The 18,019-nt window shown below is 36.7% G+C and overlaps 1 protein-coding gene across 1 annotated transcript in view; it reads right to left on the reverse strand.

Moving 5' to 3' along the window:
* Nucleotides 1-4,430: 4,430 nt before the first annotated feature.
* Nucleotides 4,431-18,019, reverse strand: part of cox10 (cytochrome c oxidase assembly factor heme A:farnesyltransferase COX10) — a 48,378-nt gene continuing 34,789 nt past the window's right edge. The window contains exons 5-7 of the mRNA XM_065262558.2: nucleotides 14,876-14,946; nucleotides 9,857-10,089; nucleotides 4,431-5,784 (exon numbers count right to left, since the gene is read on the reverse strand). Coding sequence (XP_065118630.2) covers nucleotides 5,360-5,784; nucleotides 9,857-10,089; nucleotides 14,876-14,946 — 729 coding nt within the window. The 3' untranslated portion in view covers nucleotides 4,431-5,359. The remainder of the gene's footprint in view (nucleotides 5,785-9,856; nucleotides 10,090-14,875; nucleotides 14,947-18,019) is intronic.

The following is an 18,019-nucleotide window of genomic DNA, read 5'->3' on the forward strand; positions in this document are numbered from 1 at the left end:
AAAAAAAAAATCATAGGCCCCTATATGTAGTTGCCTCGATAATGTGTGTCAGTATTAAAACACCATATAAGATTAAAGCTAAGGTAAACTTTTTTAACTTTACAAAATTTTTCTAAATTGTGAATCAGAACAAATTCCTGCCCTAAAAATACTAAAAGGCAGAATTTTAATTTTCAGATATTATCAGTTGAAACTTGGTTAAACATTTTCTTCTTTCTTATCTATAATAATCGTGGAGAAAAAAACGAACATGGTAAAATCTTTAAAATCAGTACTGCATTTTCCCCCTCATAATGATATTTCTACATCACTATTGACTCTGGCACATACCTTACACTTTTCTGTCGCCTTTAACGACTATAATGTATAAACTGAACCACATTTCTAAGATTGATGTCACTGTGTGGGTTAGAGAACGAGTGACTCCCTGAAGAAAAATATATCTGTGCAAGTTTGAAAAAATATTTTGCTTCAGAAACATTAGTTCACCCCATGACTGATTTCAAGCTAGTATAAATCAATTACAAAAAGGCCATTCCCCATACCGTTCCCTGCTTATTTGTGCCAGGAATACTTGATGCAATACTGCCAAAGTCTGCCAAAAATGTTTGCCATCCTGCTTAACATGCTTAGTGGGCAGTTAGGAGTACTTTAGACACTCTTTAAAGTACTGTTTATAGCTGTCATTTAAAATTGGGTTTAGAAAGTAAAACTTTTATTAAATGAGAACAGATTTCTTAACTTATTAATTTTGACTCCCAAACTAACTCAAAGTAAACATGCATCTCTTTTCAACAATCAAAACTGAAATCATCCTGCATCTCATTCTAATATTTCAAAGCATTTTGTTGCCCGTAAATGAAAAGAGAGGAGAAATCCACCTGTTGCAGTTGTAACAAATGAAGGTCTGCGAGGCTGTTAAAACGGTAATGAGAATCCAAGCTGGATGAGAAAAACCACAGAAAGCCAAAGATCATTATGTGAAATGTCCTGAGGGTTCACAGAGCTCATAATGAATGAACACACTGTGAGAAACTCCATGACTGTGTCATACGTTATTTTTCATGAAAAATATCACTATTCCATTCACTTAATTTTGGCATTAATCAATACTGCAAAGGCCTGGCCTGCAAAAAAAATTTGAGCATATACACATTTTAAAGCCAATATTATAACGATTAACTATGCAAGGTGTTTATTATGATGCTCATCTATGGGACAGTCTGTCCTTCATCCCACACAGGGTGCCCACAGACACCCCTATACAGCAAAAGCCATAAAATCATGGTGGGAGAGTCCACAGACCTCGGGAGGGCTGGAACTGCTATTTAATCTATTGACATGTTAGGAACAGCTGTTTCTTTCCCCCCTTCATTCCTCTCTGATGTGAAACGCACTAGCGCTGGCCGCATCCAAGCCGGACTTTACGAGGGTGAAATGGCGTGCTGGCTAAATCTCTCTTGTTGGGAAGCAGCGTACAGTATGCAGGGGTCTAATGGAGGTGGTGAGAGAAGTGGAACCATAAAGCACAACTGGGAAGGAAACGGCAAAGTGGTATCAAGTGTTACAGCCGGACAGGTGCAGAGGTCGATACTTTCGAGATTATATGGACTGATATCTTAGCCAAATGTGTCCAGAGCAGGCAGACATTGTTTGCAGACATTGTTTCCAGGCATGCATGGCCTGCATGGTGATGCAGTGAATACTGTAACAGAATTTAGCTATTAGGGTGGTCCTTATTTTTTTACTTTTAAAAGCTCATGCTCTCACCCCACCAATATGCTTGAATAAAATTTTTTGAAAAAAAGAGCATTTTTTTATATTTAGAGGTTGCTCAAGACCTTTGAAGTTTAACACATTCGCATATTATGTAATTCTTTGTGCTAGCATGTATAATTGTTTAATAATATATACTTATAGCAGAAATTGACTTGTTTGACCATTCTCCAAGCAATTAAAACTCCTGTTTTAGTTGTGATATGTCTTTCAAAGCAAGAAAGCTTGGCAATGGCTGAAGCAACAGCAAGTCGGCTATATGGTTACTCAGATCAGAAGAGACTAAAATAAATGGAACAAAGTTACATTCCAAAAAGCAAGTTTTATGTTGTGCGTTTTTAAATGGTAGTTTTTGCAAAAATATGTGATTTCAGAAATATTCAAAGGCTTTGAGCAACATCTAGATATTGTCGGAACAATTCAAAATTTTGCACAGTGTTTTTTAATGTTATCTTAACACACACACAAAAAAACTTTTTAAATAAAATAAAATTGACCCATTATAAGGACCACCCTATTAGCTATGCATCCTATTGCAGGAAATGAACTAAAGTACACGCCACATGCAAATGTAAAACAAAACAGCAAAAACATTTATAGAATTTATATTATATTATCATTTATCATTACCAAATAAACATTACTAGGGATGCACGATACAGAATTTCTGTGATTATATTCGATTACTTACAATGACATCTACTGATACCTATACTGATAGTTTTTCTTTTTCATCCTTGTTTTAAATTATGATGTCATTAAATCCTAGAAGTGCAGAAAGTACAAACTGCAATAATGCTGTTATTGTGACCAAATCCAAAATAATCACACAATATCAGTTCTGGTGCATTTTCCCACCCCTTATGCTTGCCAGGATTAATCTGCCCTGATAATTGGTAGTTTATAAACAATCGGTCAATGTCCAAAAGTGGGGGGAAAAGCGTGGTGCATCTCTAAACATTACACAATAAACCCTTCAAGGGTTAGTTCACCCTAAAATTAAAATTTTTATTATAAATTACTTACTCCTGTGACATTTTTAATAAAAACAAGAGGCTATGTCCCATAGACTGGAGTTTCATTTTCTCAATCAAGCCCAGAGAAGAATAAAAAACAACGCCAAAACGATCTATTTAGTTCATTAAATGACTCGTAAGATCTCCGTTCATCTTCAGAACACAGTTTAAGGTGTTTTATATTTAGTCCGAGAGCTTCTTGACTCTTCATTGAAAATCTAGTAACAGTATCCTGTCCATGTCCAGAAAGGTAATAAAAACATCATCAAAGTAGTCCATGTGACATCAGTGGGTCAGTTAAAATGTGTTGAAGCATTAAAAAAACATGTTGGTCCAAAAATAACAAAAATTACGACTTTATTCAGCATTGTCCTCTCTTCTGCATCTGTTGTGAAGCGCATGCGTGAGACTAAAGTCATGTGACTGCAGTGACGCGGATGACGTGTTATCCTCAGACATGTTTGCAAAGTTTTTTTTTTTTCAAACTTTAGTCCCCCTCAGACTGTAAACAAAGCCCGGGCACACACACAAAAAAACAGCTGGGGCGCACCAGATAACACGTCAGCCGCGTCATTGCAGTCACGTGACTTTAGTCTCGCGCATGCTCTTCACAACAGAAGACAATGCTGAAAAAATCTTATTTTTTTTTTTTTTTGGACCAAAATGTATTTTCGATGCTTCAACACATTCTAACTGACCCACTGATGTCACATGGATTATTTTGATGATGTTTTTATTACATTTCTGGACATGGACAGTATACCGTACGTAGATTTTCAATGGAGGGTCAACAAGCTCTCGGACTAAATATAAAACATCTTAAACTGTGCTCCGAAGATCAACGGAGGTCTTACAAGTTTGGAACGACATGAGGGTGAGTCATTAATGACATTATTTTCATTTTTGGGTGAACTATTCCTTTAAAGAGTAACTAAACCCTAAATCAACTTTTTTTAGTTAATGATCTGTAAGAATGGGGCTTTATTAGTGCTGTATGTTGATTTTAGTAAGTTTGTTGACATTTGGATGTAAAGTGTTTCAATACTACAATATATGGTGTAAAAATGTCTGAGTGCTGCCCTCTTCAGGTTGAACGGTGGATACTGCAGTTGAATTTTCCTATTGGATGGTGGGTCCAAAAAATGACTCGTGACGTAAGCAGGTTCAAGATCACCACGCCCTTATTACGATCTCACCACACACTTAAGTTCATCCCCTCTATCTCCTTGGGATCTGCCCATTTTTCTTGCATTTTTCAAATATTGCCAGTGGGTGGAGTCAGGCTCTGACCAGGGGTTTAGTTACGCTTTAATAATATTATGAAACGACGAGAACACTTTAGTGCACAAAGAAAAAAATTATCTATTTTATTAAACAATTTGTTCTCCTCTTTGGATATCCAGTGCACGTACAAGAGCAACTACGGCACATTCGCCGCGACCCGCTGACGTAGTTGCCTGCATACAGAAACAGAATATGCCGGCAAGTAACTTGTGCATTTATACAGGCTGTTTAAGTATTGTTTATAATGTTTGCATAATGGCTTAAATAAGGTAAAGTGAATGCTAAAATTCATTTAACCAGAATGCAACATGTTATTGAATTTCAAAAATTTCAAATTAAAACCCAAACACAAGGCTGATCACAAGAATTTTTATTTAAAACAACTCTTCATTCTTGTGTCTTACAGGTCATTTTTACAGTGGGTAAACCGTAAATGAGCTGAATGAAGAATGAGAACCCCAAGGATCATTTGAACTGAACAAATACTGCAAAATTGCAGCTAGTGGTAAGTAAGCACTGTGTTATATTCATTCAAAATGAACACAATTCTGTCTAAAACAATAAACTCTGACTGAATTGAAAGAGGGTCCTTAAACCAGAAGAGAGCTCTTTAAAGCAAACATTCGATATCATCGGTAAAAGGGACGGATTATTAAACTGAGTATGCCGAATAAAGTATTGTCTAGCAGTCACACAGGATTTATTTACCGAATCAGAAAGCTGAAATGTCTTAAATTATCAAATAATATCAGGAGAACATAACAATGTTCTCACCTGTAGTACTTGTGTTCCTATTTGCAAAACAAACCGTTATTTATCTGGCCTATAATTCATCAAGCCAAAATGTCCACAGCAATGACCAATTTGCAATGTGTGATGCATTGTGGTTCATTATTTTCAATTATCAATGAATTCCTTTGTACATACAATCTACATGTACATTAATTGTCTATGATAATATTGACTAATGTCAGTATGTTTGTAGACAACAACGGGACTATATCGAATAAATATATCATATATTTACACACAGTATTGATTTGTGTACAAGCAACCTGAGTGAAACCAAAGATCTGTACATGACTTCTGTGTATCATATTTTTCCCTGAAACCTCGATAACAATAGAGAGGTTATGTCCGTTATGCATGTTCTCTATTTTGTCTCCCTTTTTTACTCATAACCTTTGGTATCTTTTCTCCAAGATATTATTTTTGAAGCAGGAAGTCAGGATAAAACGACCAAAATGATGGCAATGGTCATACAGGGTATGACTGTGTTAGCTCTACAGAGCCACAGATGTCGTACCGATCGCCGTTTCTGCCTCGTCCCGCGCCACACGGCTCTTTTTGCAGGTGAGCGCCAGCAGAAGCAACATGGGCAAATGCCAGAGACTGCAGAAAAAGAGCTTGCGGGCATTCTGCCTGTCGCCATGGCGATAGAACCGAAAGGCCAGGTAGCTGATGTAAAGGTTAATCGGCAGGGACACTAAGGGGAAAGTCCAAGTGGTGACGTCTAGCACAGGACCCAATGCTGACAGCCCAATCAGGCCCACGCTGTGGCGGAGGGCCACGCGCTTACACAGGCCAGGATGGGTGACGGACATCATTCGGTACCCGCCGCGAGAGTAGTCCTCTTTCAGGTTCCAGCTCAGAGCGTTAAAGTGAGGAAACTGCCAAGAGAAGAGGAAAGCTCCCAACAAGAGTGCTCCTGGAGAAGAAGAGAGTGCAAAAGAATGAATAAACAAACAAGATCTCTGTAACATTTTAACACCATCGGTGAAGGAAGTGCGTGCATGTGTAGAAGCAGAAAGTGTGTGGCAGAGCATCTAAATAAAAAATTTGTTATATATAGGTCTGCCGATATATCGGGCCGATATTTGCGAGTTTTCTTTGTATCGGCTGATATGTGGCTGCCGTGTTCGCCGATTTTTTTCCGGCATTGTTTACAGACAGAGTGCTGGAAGCCGCAAGCGATTGCAGGTCATGTGACTAAAACAACCAACCTTTCCATGACAACATCAAAAGATGGTTCCATAGCACCATCACCTGTTTTTACTATTTGTTAAATATAGTTTTTTTTAAGTTCAATAAATGTTACTTTTTTAAATTGAGACTTGTAACATTTGGCATCATCGTGTCATTTTTATTATGTAAATTGAGTGAGCAAAAGCAGTATCGGCTCCAAATATCGGCTCAAGAAAATCGGCAGCCTGTATCGGTCATCGGCTAAGGCTGACGAAACAAATGTTACAGGCTGGTTCAAAAAGTGATTTTGGTTTATATAACTAAATGCCCTTCATGAGAACTGTGAGGGGGTGAATTTTTTGTAACTCGTCTGTTTAAATTATATTAAGCCTTAAAGTTAAAATTAAAGTTGCATAATTAAGAGCTTGGTTACTTAAGTGACCATTGCTGTCACTACTTTTGAGCTAGGTGGGAGTGGTTTCAGCAACCAGGCATCTCAGCTCGACCCACGTTCGGCCTCTTTGCTCATTTTTGGTTTTCTGGGAGTTGCCTGAGGAAGATCGTAAGATCGAAACGTTGCAACGCAACGATTATTAAAAACTTTTTCAGCAAGAAGATAGTGTGCGGGAATTGCCTTTTGTGTTGTGGTTTTCTGGGAGTGACACGCTCCCAAGATGGCGACGGCAGGCGACGTCAACTTTGGGCTTCAAAAATGCTAAAAAGAAACCTACGGGTAAAGTCACGGACACTATGTCCATGTTTTATACAAACCAAAAATATAGCGAATATGCAGGGCTTGACATTAACTTAAAGTAAATTTATGTTTCACTTGTCCATGCACAAAAGTCACTTGTCCAGGTTAAAGATTTATAATATAATTTATTTTTTGTGTTTTGCTAATCAGTGGCGGAGCAAGGGATTTTTCATAGGGGTGGCCAGGCAGGGGCAAGCAGTAACTCTGGGGTGGCACATAAAATCTCTATCATCAAACCTTAAAATACTTTTAAGTATTATAGGTGCATTAATCACAATGATGTATAACATACAATTGCTACAATACTTTAATTTCAATTAAAAATTAATTGTGATTAACATACATTTTATAGTCATAAATCAACCTCAAGTTTTTTTTTTAACTATTTAATCAAATAAACCTTTTGAAATTTACTTTGAAACCAGAATTTATATCTCCCATTGCTGAAAAAACTATAGAGACCAGAAAATCACATGAATTTTGTAGGCCACTGAAATGTATTTTACTAAGATTCATTTGGCTGCTTCTTGCTACTCTTTCTGAAGAAGGATGCTATATCTGCTGCCTTTCTCTTAATTTTTCCCACATTTCAATGATTGTCTGACATTAAAACACTAAAGCAAAACATTACCATATTTTAAAAAACATATTAGGGTATATGTATCCAGATTATCTGTTATATATAAAATCTATCTTAATCCTAGCATTTACGCTGTAATGTTTGTGTGGGATTTTTTTTTCTGTCAGATTCAAATCGGCTGTCGCGCGGCGCAAACACACGTAGGCGCGCTGAAAGAGAGATTCTCATTATAAAACAGATTCTTAAACAAGATTTTTAGCTCATTATGTGTTTTACCGAACTTTAGAAGAGAAAAAATACGGACTGCGGTTGAAGTGTCTGTCATTTATATTCACGCCGGAGCCTGAAGAAACATCACTCTCCACTCCATGCCGCCCCGCCCCTCTGTGTTCGGCGATCATGCGCGCGCAGCTTGTTTAGTAACAATAACAGCAAGGTGTTAACGTGTGTGTGTTTGTGTCGGCGCGCTGCGCTCTCTGTTCAATATTCCGCTCGGTGTTTGCGCTGCGTGTTCTGCTCTGTCGTTAACGGCACATAACGTTAAGTAACGTTGTTTGAAATTTAACTTGTCCAGTCGGACAACTAATTTTCTCTTACACTTCTCCTTCAAAAAATCCACTTGTCCCGGACAAGCGGACAAGCCTTAAATGTCGAGCCCTGATATGCGTCACCCGCTCTAGATTACTTGCCGGATTACTTGTTCATCAAGGTGCTTGTGCGAAAGGAAAAAAATATTTATTTTCGAATATAACCGGATATGCCAATAAGCACTTTGCTGATTGGGTTTCGTGACAACATATCATGCAAATTTCTTTAAAAAATATATACTTGTGTGTAAGATACGATTGAAGCAAGTATCACACATTCAATCGTGTTGCCAAATTTATGTAATTTGCATGGCCGGCATCATATGCAAATAATTAAAGGGACACTCAAAAATAGGCTCATTTTCCAGCTCCCCTAGAGTTAAACCCTTGATTTTTACCATTTTGGAATCCATTCAGCCGATCTCCGGGTCTGGCGGTGCCACTTTTAGCATAGCTTAGCATAATCCATTAAATCTGATTAGACCATTAGCATCACGCTAAAAAATGACCAAAGAGTTTTGATATTTTTCCTATTTAAAACTTGACTCTTCTGTAGTTACATCAAGTACTAAGACCGACAGAAAATTAAAAGTTGCGGTTTTCTAAGCAGATATGGCTAGGAACTATACTCTCATTCCGGCATAATAATCAAGGACTTCCCTGCAGTACCATGGCTGCAGGAGGCGCAATGATAATACGCAGTGCCCAAAAATAGTCCCTTTGGTAACTTTTAATAGCAGGGGAGTATTTATATCAATAATAAAAAATCATAACTATGTGGTCATTTTGGAGCGCAATTCTAATGGTCTAATCAGATTCAATGGATTATGCTAAGCTATGCTAAAAGTGGTAACGCCAGACCCGTAGATTGGCTGAATAAATTCCAAAACGGTAAAAAAAGTGTTTAACTCTAGGGGAGCTGGTAAATAAGCCTATTTTCAAAAAAAGTGGAGTGTCCCTTTAAATTCGCTTTGGTGTACACACCATTAGACTATGATATGTTTATGCAATAGAAAGTTACAGCTTTTAAATCTATATAATACCAGCAGAGGATTTTCTGCACTTTGCTTCATCACAGCAAAGATCTGTCACATCCTGCTGGGTAGAAACAAACACTGTTCACCTGGGCTCAGGACTGAGTAAGGTGATACCGTACAAACAGTGGCCCGTGCAGGGGTAGCAGAGCATGAAACGTAAAGCTGCTTTGTGCGAGTGATCTTACGATCCACTAGGAAACGGAGCGCAGGGCGGCGTGATGAAGATCTGAAACTTTTAGGTTGTCTTTCCTGTCGCTGTGACACTTAGTAATTAGCCCAAAGATTTACAGTGCACACATTTTATTCATCCGTGCCTTTGAAAAACTGATCTTATGGTTGCCACTGTTATAGGTTTGTTAAGCAGGCAACAGGATCCCAAATGAGCTCCATAAACACTTGAATTCAGGCAAGAAACATCCTTGGAATAACACAGGATGTTGAGTGTATACGTAACTACAACACTGGTAAGTGGACAGTGATCTTGCGTCAAGGAAGAGGAGTCACTTGAAGTCAGGCAATATGGGACACAGATGTCGTTTGAAGAGGCTACATAACCAGTTTTAAAAATAAGTTGCTACACAACAAGTCTGTGGACAAGACTGTAATAGTGCTGTAACTAAAAGAGTAGGACCAAGGACACATTTCTGTATGAGCCTGATATGATGTTTTTGCTCAAACCACTAACATTCAGCTCTGACCTTGTTTCTATATATATATATACTCTATCCAAGTCATTTCACTAGTTAGTGAAGAACAAGCCCATACTTTTACACTGATTCAAAGAACTAAAAATGTAATGACCAATTAGTATATTGGATAGTCACTGAGTTTCATGTGTGTGTCAAAATCTCACATACCTGGATCAAGAGAGCCAGTGGCTGCCGTCCAGCCCATTACGGGTGGGATGGCACCCACCACTGCACCCACCCAGGTGTTAGTGATGCTGAGGCGTTTCAGGGGAGTGTAGCAGCACGTGTACAGGAAGATGTTCAGAGCGCCCAAAAAGCCAGTCAGAGGATTCACACCCATGGTCAACAGGGTCACACCTGGGATCCCACACGCCAGCGCGAATGACACGGCATGAAGGGGGCTAACAGAAACAGAGATAATGAATTTGAGAGGCGGGCAGGCACATGACTAAAATATTAAAAAGAAATGGATAATGACCACATGAGTCCCCATATAGTAAATTTCGTCATCAGAATAGTATGTGCGCATTTGTATGCACATCACCGGATTTTTGTAACAGGGTGATTCTCGCGAAATTAGACTTATGAGGTGTCATGAAATTTTTTTATAAAAAAAGTAAATGCATAGAGTATCAAAATAAGAAGCATACAGTTACAAACATCTCTTCATGTACTATTTTGCACATGATTTTAAATCACATCATACAGACCAATTTTGTTGTTTTTTCACATTTAAGGGAAACATTTTCATTACCGCAACGTGTCCATGATTGGATTTGGGTTCTTTGATATGAAACAAATATTTAAAAAAAAAATCTAAAAAATGAAAAGCTTCAGTGCATGTTATACTATAAACATTTACAGTAAAGAAACATGTGGTGTTTGGTGATCATTGGTAAATAGAGAGACAATAATAAGGAATATAAATGTGTCCAAGACCAATATTCTCATCCTCCGCAACATTTTTTACTCATTGTTTAAGCCCTCAAGGAACTAACATTTTCCAAAATAATTGTTGGAAGGGACATAATTGACTGTGAGACTCCAGATGGCTACCAGGTAAGCAGTTATTTTTTCTCTCCAGATAAAAGTTGAAATATTGTTTATCTTTTTTATTTTATTTTATTGTTTATTTTTACAGGGACAATGCACAATTAAATGTAATTGCACCAGAATTAGCTAAAAGCTAGTTTACATCTGCTGTCCCTGGGCAGGTAAACAAATAAAATAACATACAACATTACATATACACCACATAAAACATCACATAAAACATCACAATACTTATGTCCAGGAATGTGAAATATAAAAATCAATAGGTAAAACACATAATTTACAGCATAATTATAGATGATTGCAGATTTGTTCTGATAATAGCCAATACTTAAGCTTATTTTTAAAACTTGAAAAGCTATCAAGGCTTCGGATGTTTATAGGTAAAGCATTCCACATCCCCACTACTCTAACTGAAAACGCTTTTTGACCAAAGGCTGTTCTTCTATACTGCGTTACCAAATCTCCCCTAACAGATGCTCTAGTCCTAGCAACACCTCCATTATGGGCAACGCATCCCTTAAGAGGAGGTGGGGCTAGATTGTGGATAATTTTGTACATCAAACACACATTATTGTAAAATACAAAATTATTAAAACTCAAAAAGTTAAGACTTTTTAAAATAGTACAGTGATGGTAGTCCCTTGGTTTTTTGTCTAATACTTTCAGAATTTTTTTATGGAGGGAATACACCGGCTTAAGTGTGGTTGCACTTGCCTGTGACCAGGTTGTTATACAATACGACAAATGAGGGAGAATCAGAGTATGTACAAAAAGTAATGCAGCTGATTGAGTAAGTTGGTGCCTGATGTTTTTAAAATTATTCAATTTAAATTTAACATTATTTATATTATCATAGTATCTAGACAAATTTTTAGTTCTCATTACCGAAACATGAGTTTGTAAATGCATATATTTAATGTAATATCAGGTTGCGGTAATGATATTCTTTATAACAATAATCTAAAAAATTTTTATAATTCTATAGGAAATATTTTTTAAATCCTCTAAAAATAATGGTTATATTAAGTTCAGACCTTAATCTTATATGTGCATAAAAAAATTGGCTTTAGGGGTTTTTAAAAATTCTGATGCTGGACACCTTTTAAATCTGGATTCGTGAGAATCACCCAACCGCGTATACTTTGTACATGTAGCAAGCGCATGCCCGTACAGGAGAACGTACTATTATGCAAAGCTGTGTGTTCGACCAAACCTCCAGGATTCAGGGCAACTTTGGACCCAGACGCAGCCAGTATGCGGGCAATATGTGCCGACCTCACAGTCTGCGCTACTTTGTTGGCATTGGTTTTGTTGTGTCCCTACCCAATTGTTTTTAAAATGAACAATAATTTGATTTGTCATGATTTGATCCCTTTAGACAAACTAGCAAGCTTGAATTATTATTTTATCCGAAAATAAGTTCTAGGCCATGTGAAACATTACAAAGAAGCAAAAAAAAAAAAAAAAATGTGTGTCACATAAATAGAAACACAAAGAGAACCCAGCAGCTAAGATAAATCTGTTGTGTATCACAAAACAAAGCATTCTGCTTCTCTGCTACAGATTAAAGCTTTCCTCACCACATATGCTTCCATCAAACCGCTTCCTTTAACGTTTATTAAACGCAGTCCTCGAGTCCTGCGCGGGCGTCTGGTTCAAATTCACAACTAACTGCTCCATAAATTAGAGGGGCATTGAGACCAAAGCAGAGAGGAAAGGAGGCCAAATTTTCTGCCTAACAGCAGGAGATTCCTTTCTAATGTAATTATCATTGTTATGCCCATTTCATGTGGTTAAGAGGTCTATATGTGTTCATAGGAATGGGATCAGCTGTTTTAGTGTCGAGGCTATTAACGTTACGAGCAAAACCGCTGGAATTTCCTTCCCTTTGTGAAAAATTAGCTAATCTAACTTTTCCACAAATAAACCATGCATTGTTATTGTTTATTTATACACTGAAGCCTACTTTAATGCAATGCAATAAAATAAAACACTTGATCGTCACTTGATGCGATCTCGCGTGGCAGGTTCTCCCAGAAACAGTCAAAACAAAAGGTTGAATGCGAATAAATAAACAACCAACTTTAAATTAGTTAAAAAAAAGCTAAACGCTTCACAGGGACCTTGAGAATGCCGGACGGCTTTCGTGAGAGATTTTGCGTGTCACATTCTTATAATGTAAGGCAGTCACACACACGCCAACATCAAAGAGTGTAATAACACACTGTCAGTTGGGCGAGTGTGTTGCATGGGTGTAAACACGCTCCACTAGGATGCATTAAATGGGCGTAATGATATGTTGTGGTGGATGACACTACTGTTAGTATGCTGCATATTTATGTACGGGTCTAAAAGGTCTGTAAGGTTGTCAGGTAAAGATACGCATGACACAAAAACATCAAACAAATTCCTCCTGTCAGTTGGGTCCAAAAATATGGTGACTTCAAACTTTAAAATGAGTGACTTCAAACTTGCACGTAAAGATGCCCTTGTCAAACGTCAATGTGTCCCCTGATTTGTGATTCCATAATCTCATATTTAAATTGGAGCTTGGGTGCAGTGGTAAGAACATAAGCACCAGACATTCAAGTTTGAACCCAGCCTGCAACGTATCTATTTAATAAAGCTGACAAATAAAAACAAAAACAAGGCTAGGGTGAAAGCAGTAGAGTGAGACGAGAGGAGAAAAAGCAGTCAAAGAAAAAAGTGAGCCACGCCCACATACACCTGGATCAGGTTACGCAGGACAGGTGCACAAGCGGCTGGCCAGCGCTACAGATATTAGACAAAGGCGTATAGTTTCTGATACGGCCGGGCTCGTGTATACACAAACAGTGGGCTACTTGAGAACAATGTAAATGACATTACATAACCAGTGTAGGGAAGCTATTTTATTCGGCAATGAGTCTTTACAAATCACAACAAAGACATCTAGGCTGTGTTTCAAAACCTAATGAACCTAAAACGCCAAATAATTTGTCTAGGTAGGGAACACACCAGGTTTTGAACACAAAGCCGTAAGGTTAAGGCTTGGAGTCAGAATATCAGGAATGTAAAAGATTTGATTTGTAATCTAAAACATGACATTAAAGGGTCTTCTTGGAAGCCAGTGGTTAGTTTCTTTAGGAAAGGGTTTTCAAATGGGGATCCTAGGAGGCTTCCAGAAGGCTCTAAGGGGCTCCCAGAATATTTCGGAGCTAAAAATACTAAATAAAAAATGCAAAAGTTTACTAAACATAATTACAATTTAATTTTTGTACGTGTTCGTATTCATTTCTTAGTGCTAAGCTCTCTTTGGGTGCTACATACATTAAATAACTGTGTATATGGTGTATTTTATTTATCTCACACACTGGGGTTTGTAAGGTAGTATTTTCTTTAAAGCTGCTAGGAAACAAGATTAATGCAGTATAAATAAATTTGAATTGAAAATGTTTGACTTCAAGTTTGTACACACAACATTACTTTAATTGTAGCCAATTGTTTATGTTAAAAATATGCTGCCTTAATAAAATGACAATATATTTATCGAACACAGTTTAAATGTTTCTTTATACAATTAAATGTTTATTTATGAAATTAATCTCAATTTCACATATTAATTAAATGTTTATATATACATATACATATATACATATACATATACATATACATATATATATATATATATATACACATATACATATATATATATATATATATATATACACATGTACACACACACGTGTCAGAAAAAAGTTGTGATTATATAAAGCCAACACTGTTTTTTATAAACAATTGGCTACAATAATTAATATAATAAGAATTATTATATATTAATAATAATAATAATAATAATAATAATACACACGCACACACACAAACAATATAAATATTTAATAATACATTATAACCTACTTTTTTATATTTATTTATATATACACACACACACACACACACACACAGCTCAATTTAAAATATAAAACCATATTTGTGGGTCCTTGGCATTATGATGTTTGAAGGAGGATAAATGAAAACGTTGGCTGTTAGCAGGGAGTATTAGAAAAAAAACGGAAATCAAACATCTAAACAGAAGAAAGAGACACAAAAACAGAGTATTATAATGTATATAATGTTTTTTAAGAATCTCACCTTATTTGTCCTCTCACCAGAGGTCTGTTTTTGGTACGATTCATGTTCGAGTCAAAGGGCACCTCAAAGTACTGTAGATGAAAAATAAAATGAATGAAAATTAGTATGACCTTACAGTTTTAGCATTTTTTTAATTATTATTATAATTTTATTTTGTGGAAAATTAGAAAGACAGAGAGAGATTTTGATATAACACACATTTTATTATTTCTGTTTGACCAAACACTTTTTATAAATTTATAAATAACTGTATAAATGTTTAAGTCAAAGTTAAAAACTTTCTTTAATACAATTTTTTTTATATAACTTCATTCAGGTTTCTTTATATTCTTTTTTTACTCTCTTCAGCACTTCAAATAGCTTTTCTATGTTTAAATGTCCTATTTAAATTAAATGTACTTACTAACTAAATACTACTCATTTCAAAACATCACAGTAATTCCAAAAATCGTATATATATATATATGCACACACACACATATATATTATAAATTGTATTATTATGAGCAGATATATAGTGTTATTATATATTATTATTCCCAGCTCTATCACATGCACGTATTGGTATATATCATCATGCAATCTTAAATCAAAAATGGCATTAGTAAAACTTATCTTTTTAGCATTTTGGGTAAAACAATCACTGCATATACTGTACACTACAAATGTGCTATCTAATGATACATTGCTACTAGACAAAAAAAATAGCAGACAAGAGATATTCAAGTACTCTCCAAAAACATCTGCTCAATATCCACAAATGCATGAAATCCGAACCGTTGCATGAAATCTGAACTTAAATGGATCGATATGAACGCATGTGTCTGAGAAAGCACCACAGAGGTTCCTTAGGTGCAACAGGGACGATTAAGTTTTAAAAAAAGTTTTGTTTTATGGCCGTCTGCAGGGGAGTCTGTTCAAAACTCACCAGGGGAATCCACAACGCGAGACTAAAATACAAACACGTGAAGCATTTAAGGCCAGGAACCAGTTATTCAGTCTGTGAGAGAGCACATGCATCTAATGAAGAAAACAGAGAGCTCACTTTTCAACTGAAGAATTTCAGGACCCATTTCTTCTAAAATATGGCCCACATAAAATAACTAATAAACAGATAATCCATTCTTCTTTTCCTTACCTAAATGTACCATCCATTTGACATTAAAAGGGAGATCCCTATTTGAAAATGCTCTTGTGGTAGGTAATACATTTCACGCGGAAAACATTTATATTTTGCTTGATACCTTTGAGAACGGACCATATCACTTCTGTAGCACAACGGGGGAATACACATTGTCTGTGACGGTGCGAGGCTGTCTGGCATACGTATCTATGTCCCATCTTGAGCCTTCATAGAAGCGCTGCTAGCGTGAATGCTATGAATGACAACATTCATCATTTATATGACTCTTCACAGCATGCATTTCTATGCATAAAAACAGAATAACCCAATAGTTCATGAAAGAACTAATATTCAACGGACAGGTGAATAAAACATCAAGGATTTGACACCGGAGATTGACACTTTTTCATTTTGTTGCAAAGTTTTTGGCACCAGTTTTTTCCCAAAGTAGCACGACATAGAGCAGAGGAAGTAAAAGCCCAATGTGTGTCGTATAAAGTTAAGTAGAGGGTCTGTTAAGTCTCAAATTTATTCTCTCGGCCCTCAATATTATTGCACTTGAGATGCAGGGCATGGCAGGTCACAGATGTGGTTTTAGGGCCGAGGTGTTAATTCTATTTCCTGGGTCAGGAAGCGCGTCAGAGGGTCGTGAGAGAACGAGAGTGAATTTTTTGGTGCAAAACTGCTCTCCAAAGTATTAGCCAGATGCTAACAAGACCAGATCCTGGAAGCCAAGACCAAGTTGCATGGAAAGACTCCCAAAAAGTCTTAGAGATTTAGTCTGGGCAGATAACTAGCTTGGTAGCAAGCACATAGCATTCTTTGACGGCCTCATGATGTTTTAGGAACCTGTCAGACGCTCTCAGTTTTTAACCATCATCTTATTTCACAGTCTGTCTATCCTTATACATTTTTTCTCTTTTTACACTGGTACATCATCTGGTTTACATCAACACAGAAAGACCCCTGCCATTTCTGCTTCGGTGCATTTATTGCTAGTGGAGATCATTCTTCACAAAAGAATTTAGTAGTGAGCGTGAACGAATATAAGGAGGGATCATGAAGTTATGGCCTGTCACATCTCCTTTTCTAAGGCCCGACATAATCAGATTCTCTGGTTTCATCCGAGGACCTGCATTAATCAGATCGAGTTAACGTTGTTTCTTTAACAATAAAAAAAGTTTTCACAGAAAGAAAAGATCTGCTTTCAATTTTAGAAGAACAAAAAGAGTTCTGCCAGTCCCACAGAACAATTACAAGATAAAAAACAAATGACTGAAAAACTACAAATGATATATGCAAATTAAACATTATATATACACAGGTAACACCTTTTATTACATGGCTCGTTGGGATGCTTGATTCTGATTGGCCAGTCGCCACATTTGGAGATTTGTTATGTAAGGGATAATGTAAAGGCAGCCGGTAGTTAACCGGGGGGGTCTTGTATCACACTACAGGGGCTTATTTTGCAATAACAACCGGCTGACTGTACATTATCCAAATTATTTCACGGCCATTTACCTCTTAAGTAAGGTAAGGAACATTAAAAATTGATTTGAAGTATTTCATTTGCTAATTTTTAACAAATGCAGACCTTCTGCGAGGAAAACCAATTTACTTTTGGTTTTAAGATAAGACGTTCAATGAACACGCTATTTGGTTAATCGTTTTTAAATATAAATGTCATATATGTTATTAAAAGACATATTTAGATTACATTTTTGTGTTTAACTGTGCCTCTCAAAATGATTTGCAGCATCCAGGTTACCGTGCAGGGTTTCCCGCAGAAAATTTGTTAGTAAAGGTGGTAGTAGGGATGCACGATATATCGGCCGACATATCGTTATCGGCCGATAACTGCTTATTTGTAATATTATCGGTTATTAGTCTGATAGCAAAATTAGGCCGATAAATGAAAGCCGATAAATGATGGATTATTTCGGTTTGTTGAACCACTTCACTTGCTCATTGCTGGCCATGTGAAGTTTTGATTGGTGCTTTCTGTGACATAGCACGAA

The sequence above is a fragment of the Paramisgurnus dabryanus genome, chromosome 1, assembly GCF_030506205.2.
Source record: "Paramisgurnus dabryanus chromosome 1, PD_genome_1.1, whole genome shotgun sequence".
Lineage (NCBI taxonomy): Eukaryota > Metazoa > Chordata > Actinopteri > Cypriniformes > Cobitidae > Paramisgurnus > Paramisgurnus dabryanus.